The 6,006-nt window shown below is 67.5% G+C and overlaps 1 protein-coding gene and 1 long non-coding RNA gene across 2 annotated transcripts in view; one reads left to right on the forward strand and one right to left on the reverse strand.

Moving 5' to 3' along the window:
• LOC107182109 overlaps positions 1-361 on the forward strand; it is a 768-nt gene extending 407 nt beyond the window's left edge. The window contains exon 2 of the long non-coding RNA XR_001512828.1: positions 49-361. This is a non-coding gene — a long non-coding RNA (uncharacterized LOC107182109). The remainder of the gene's footprint in view (positions 1-48) is intronic.
• Positions 362-1,022: 661 nt separating this feature from the next.
• SLC38A10 (solute carrier family 38 member 10) overlaps positions 1,023-6,006 on the reverse strand; it is a 22,035-nt gene continuing 17,051 nt past the window's right edge. The window contains 5 exon segments of the mRNA XM_015559787.1: positions 1,023-2,514; positions 2,680-2,841; positions 4,261-4,284; positions 4,738-4,860; positions 5,316-5,735. Coding sequence (XP_015415273.1) covers positions 1,511-2,514; positions 2,680-2,841; positions 4,261-4,284; positions 4,738-4,860; positions 5,316-5,735 — 1,733 coding nt within the window. The 3' untranslated portion in view covers positions 1,023-1,510.

The following is a 6,006-nucleotide window of genomic DNA, read 5'->3' on the forward strand; positions in this document are numbered from 1 at the left end:
GGGCATGGACTTCTCCCTGACCCTCCTCCCTCCACTGACCTCTGACAGCTTCTGGCATCTCCACTGGGCACACCTGTCCCACTGGTGCTCCCTCCTGCCAACTCCCCTCCAGGTGGCGATGAAGCTACCGGCACCGTGCCTCCTCCCCAGGCCACTGCGGGCTTGCTCTGCTGACCGGCCAGGTGTACGCCAGGCACCAACCTCAGCTCTCGCAGCCTCACAAGATGTCCAGAGGCGCTTCCCTGGGCACGAGCACCCAGGTTTCAGGAGTCAGCTCGGCTGTGGGAAAATCCATTCCTCTTACTCATTTGTAGTCAAGCTGCCCAGTGCATGGAAATAACAATAAAAATTTAAAAATGGCCCTGGCTGGTGTCGCTCTATGGTTAGAGCGTCTGCCAGTGCACCAAAGGGTCAAGGGTTCGATTCCTGGTCGAGGGCATGTACTGGGTGGCAGTTCATTCCCTGCCCCCGTCGGGACACCAACCACTGTGTCTTCGATGTCTCTCCTCCCAGTCCCCCTTTCCACTTTCCCTGAAAAGCAATGAAACAATGTCCTCACGTGAGGACAGAACAAAGTGAAAGCATTCCCAAGGCCCAGGCAGCCGGGTCCCTCTCAGGCTCGAGCTGGAGCGCCCCCGCCCCAGACGGGGAGCCGGATGCCCACACCCCACAAAGGAGTGAGGGGCCTGGGCTCATGGGACAGCCGATCCACCTGCCGGCGGCTCCAGGGGCTCTTCTGCTCCTTGAAAACCAAACACCGTGAAGACCCGACAGGTGAGCGGGCTCCAGCCGGGACGACCGAGCCTGGCAGCCCCAGCAGAAGCGGCGCCCGCAAGTCGCTGCTGTTGGCGCAGAGGCCCCGTCCTGGTCCATGCGTTCGGCCGCACGCCTGGCACTGGACCCACGGGCTCGGCAGCAGCCACAGGGTCCCGGGTGCAGGTCAGGTCAGTCTGCCTTCACGACCCCGTGAGGGCTGTGTACAGTCCTGCACACCTTCCTCCAGGTAACAACCCCACTTCGCCAACCAGACTGGAATGGTTTTATTTTTAAAGCCCATGCTACTTGAGGAACCAGGAGCGCGGGAGCAGAGCCATGTGGTGGGCGAGGTGCACTCGCTGCTCTCCGGCCCGAGGATGGAGCCGCAGTCCCACCCGGGGCCCTCAGCCAGCAGCAGCGCTCATGGTCAAGGCAGAATGTCCGTTAACATTTTCTACGACTCAGGACGTGAGACCGAATTCTGAGTCACGACCTGCGGCCAGGGCTGGTCCAGCAGCCGGGCCTGGGATGGGTCAGCACCGGACGGCTCCAGCCCTCACTCAGACCCACAGCTGCACGGACCCCGTCTCAGAACACAGAGGGGTGGCCACAGGGAGCTCGGTCACCTGACGAGCTCAGACGGCGTTGTGATGGCAGCGGCCACTCCGGAGAGGACGCAGGTCGGCGGAGCCTTCAGACCGCCCTCGAGCATGGCCTCCGGAACGGGCCCCGGCCGGAGAGGCCACTGCGAGCCTCAGGCCTCCTCCGGGGCCCCGGGCAGCTCTCTGAGCTGGCGGCTGTGGCCCACCCGCAGAGCGCCCCCCGCGGCCTGGCGGAGCTGGGCGTCCAGGGCGCTGCGGAGGTCGCTGACGTGCAGGGCGTCGAAGCTGAGGATGACCCCCTCGGGGCCCGGTCCCTCGTCTACAGGAGCCACGTCCCGCCGTCTCCTCCGGAGGTCGGCACCGACCTGAACTTTCAGGTCCCGGTTCGGTTTGACATGGTCCAGCTTCTGAGCCCCGGGCACGGCCTGTTGGGGCCCGAGCTCAGGGTCTGGCTTCTGCTCGGGCTCTGGGGCAGTGGCGTCCTGCCTGGGGGCAGGCACATGGTCCCCGCCCAGGGCCTCCTTTTTTGCCTCTGGGTGCCCTCCCGGGGCCCTGGCGGAGACAGCTCGGCGTTCCGGCTGCTGTAACCCAGCCTGGGCCACGGGGGCTGCTCCTTCCGACCGGCTGGGCAGGCCTGCGGGTCTCCGGTCTTGGCTCACTTGCTGGGGCTGCACTGGAGGGTCCTCAGCCCCTGCCCTGGCTCCCCGGGCACCTGCCGCTTCCGGAACATGGGCACCAGCGGCTGCTGCCTCCTTATGGGATTTGTTCCTCTCCTGAGAGCCTCCACCAAGAAGGACCGGACCCTGTCCAGGGGCATCCCCGGCGTCAGGCTTCTCTGGGCTCCTGGGGGCCCCAGCGAGATCGGGCTCTGGGGCCCCGTCCTGCACACCTGCCACATGGGGCTCAGCGTCCGGCTGGTCTTCCCTCGGCTTTGTGTCCACACCGCCCGGAGGACTGGCGGGGGCTCTGCCTGCAGCCCCCTTGGGCTCCTGCAGGGAACGCTGGCTGTGTCCCTGGGGTGGCGCGGGGGGCTGCCCGGGAGCCCTGAGCTCAGGTTCCAAAGGCTGCAGGGGGGCGCGCACCACCGTCTCCCCGTCATGGGCCTCCTGCTCCTTACTCCTGGGTGCGGCCACCCCAGGCTCGGCCGGCGCGTCCACTGTAAGCGAAGGGATTGGTTTAGCCAAGAAATGAACAGAAGCCACTGATGCCGGGACTGAAAGGAACCGAGCTCGCCACAGACACGTGCCCCACAAAGCAGAAGACACAGCCCCTCCCCAGCAGCCTTCCTTCAGCCCCCCCTCTACCCCACCCCCGCACTTGCCATCCTCGCCGTCCGGCCGCTGCTGGTGCATCTCCTTGTGCTGCTCCTCGATCACCGCCAGCAGCTTCTCCTGCTGGTCCAGGAGGCGCTTCTGCTGCTCCTGCTGCTCCTTGATCACCTGCAGCAGGACCTCGTGGTCCAGCCTCTCCACGCGGCCGGCATCTGGGGCGGAAACACCGTCAGAGCCAGTGCCAGCCGAGGCCAGGATGCCAGGCGCGCAGGACCTCCCAGGATGCCTCGGGTATGCCGTCCCCTGCTGGTCTAGGAAGCGGAGGGGCTGCCAGGGCTGTTCCCGGGCACGGCCTGGGGCTCGGACACCCCGGCAGAGACCAGGCACCCCAACTCGCCCACGGGGCCCCGGCCAGGCAGCACCGTGTCCCCTGGGCTGTGGTTACGCTGGAAACTTTGGGAAAGAATGCCAGCGCCTGCAGGACAGTTCCTCCAGGTGAGGATTTTGAAAACAAACAGAACTGCCTGCTTTCAGGGGACAGGCCGCCACACAGAGTCCCCAGCACAGGCTGCAGGCACCGCCAGGAGCTTGGCCAGCGGAGGGGGCGATGCGGCAGGTGTGTCCAGGGGAGGCCCGAGGCTGGGCACCTGCAACTGGAGCCTCCAGGGGGAAGGGAGCCCCTCCCTCTGCACTCCAGCACGGCGAGCTGCTTCCTGAGCCGCGTGCAGACGTGTGACTGGGCAGAACTGCCGGTGGGCACACTCACACGAAGGAAGGAGCATGTTTGCAGGGGGAGGGCCAACAGCCCAGCCATGCCCGCCTGGCAGTGGGGGGTCGGCCTTCTCCCAGGGACTGCAGGGGGTCTCCCGCTGGAGGGGGCGCAGGGTGTGCAGGCAGTGGCCTGAGGGAACAGGCTAAGGCTGCCCACGGGGAGGAAGGGGCCACGGGAGGAAGGGAGGTTGGGAGGACGGACCCTCGGCAGGGGCCCACCCAGACACCCCGGGCACCGGGACACCTGCCTAGGCCAAGGCACGGCCATGGACTGGATGGGGTCAGGACCCGCACTCCCCTTGGGTGAGGTATTGGGCCACCTGTCACTCGGCACCTGTGGCTCATGACCGTGTGCTGCTTGGTGGTACAAGGCTGGCCCCTCGGGGTCCCAGGCGGGTTCTGGAGGTGCCAACCCCACTGCCCCACTGGCTCCCAGAGGACCAGCTCTGCACCCATGCCGGGAGGGGCCGCATGGGACAGACATGAAACAGAGGGAGGTGGCATGCTGTGCCCCAGCCCGGGCCCATGGGGACCACCTGCAGGCGGGTGGGAGCTGCCGATGCTCACACACATGCAGAACATATGAACACAGGCCATGCACACGGCACAAGTGACACCACCCCTCTCCCTGAGGCAGGGCCTCTAAGGACTGCAGAGCCACCTCAGGGCATCTGTACGAGAAGGGGGTAAGTTGGGGCGTCGGGGACCCCAGCTGGGGCTGGAGGCTGGTTGTGTGTGCAGCTTCCGGGCTCTGCCCACGTGCTCCGTGCCGGGCCCTCACGGGACCGCGTGCCCGCGCAGCCCTGTGCTCGCACCCCTGACCCTCGCGCCTTCACTGGGACACGCCCCTGCGTCCGTACCTGCTACTAGCTTTTTGATCTCAGCTGCTCATCCCGTTGGAGGCATAGAGAGAGGCAGAGAGGAGCGTGAGAAGTCTCCTCGGAGGGAAAACTGGAGAACCACAGCGAGGTGGGCGCTCGGGCACCAGGACGCAGGGAGACTGAACCCAGAGGCCAAGGAACACGGGGCCGGGAGGTCACCCCAGGGAGCCAGGCCCTGGGCCCGATCCCGCACCTGCTGGCTGCCAGGCCACGCGTGTAGACCCATGAGCACACGACAGGCGGCGGCTTTGTAAGGGAAGGAAGGGGACAAGGGTCCCAGGGCGGTGGCAGAGAGAGAGCAGGGCGGGCGGCTGGCAGGACACTGAGAAGCGCTGAGGCCCGGCACCTGCAAAGACCCCCAGACAGCCCTGGCCTCTCCCACCGCTCAGGGTCTGCGAGGAAGAGGCAGGTGTCCCCTGGGCCCACGAGGGTGCAGTGAGCAAGTCAGGCCCTTACCCTCCAGCTTGCTGCCGGCGGGGTCCCCGGCCGGGCCCTCTGCGTGCTCCCCAGGCTGGCCCTCCGAGCTCCTCTGCCCTCGAGGCTCCGCTGGCTGCCCGGCCCTGGGGGCTGGCTTCCCACCTGCACACACAGTGACACACGCTCGCCGGCCACTCGGCAGGAAGGGGGACACGGAAGGTGGAGGAGGGGCCGAAGGTGGCAGATGGTCCCTAAAAGGACCTGCACTCCGCCCCTCCCTCCCGCCAGCAGTTCACGGGAAGTCCTAACACACATTTACCCACTTCCCGGCCCTGGCTGCGAGCCTGCGCTAACCGCCCGGCCGACCAACATGCGCGAGCCGTCAGGCTGCTCTGAGCCGCGGGACAGCCTGGCAGCTGGCACCCGCCAAGCGCACACCGTGCACAGGACACAGGGGCAGCCGGGCTGACGCTGGCGGCCTGGCGAACACGTGTGACGTTCCAGCGGCTGCCAGGCCACAGGCTCCCCGCACACCGGCCTCACGAGGAGGGCAGCCCGACAGGCCAGGCTGGGCCCTTCCAGGCAGGCCCGCTCCCCGGGGCTGCTCTCCGGCTTACCGGCGGCGTGGTCCGGCTCAGGGACGCCGTCTGCTCTGTCCGCGGCCCCTGCCCCCAGGGCGTCCTGCCCCCCGGGGGGCACTGCCTGGGGCCCTGGGTGCAGATCCCCGACCACCGGCTCCTGGTCCTCCTTCACGGGCTCCACAGCCCGCGGACCATTTCCTTCTGGAACCTTCTGGGGACCTTTAGGAAGACCCCCCTCGGGCTCCACGACCGGGGCCTGTGCCCCTCGCGCTCTTCCTGAATCCGGCAGAGGTGGGGCCACCTGGCCCTTGCCCCCAGGAGCCTCGTCGTCCACGTGCTGGGACACACGTTCCTTCTCCGCCGCTCCTTCTGGGTCTTGGCCTTCGTCCACCACCACCTTGTCATGCGGGACGGGGGGCTCGTGGCGATGGGCCTCCCCCATGGGCACCGCCACGCCTGGGAAGACACGAGGGCATGTCCGAGGGGGAGGGGAGGGCGTGGAGGGGGAGGAGGACCCTGGAGGAAGGCTGGTGCCCACGGCAGGCCAGGCCAGCGAGGCCACCTCAGCTCTGGCTGCTGTGGGGACTGAGGCTGTTTCCAGAAAATGACAGACGGGTAGCGGCAACCAGCTGCTCTGGGCAGAGCAGGCATGTGACCCAGGGGAGGAAGCGGCCGAGGGGAAGACCCGAGGTCCTGGGAGTCCCTCCCCCGGCAGCCTGGCCGCCTG

Source organism: Myotis davidii, unplaced genomic scaffold (genome assembly GCF_000327345.1).
Source record: "Myotis davidii unplaced genomic scaffold, ASM32734v1 scaffold211, whole genome shotgun sequence".
Taxonomy (NCBI): domain Eukaryota; kingdom Metazoa; phylum Chordata; class Mammalia; order Chiroptera; family Vespertilionidae; genus Myotis; species Myotis davidii.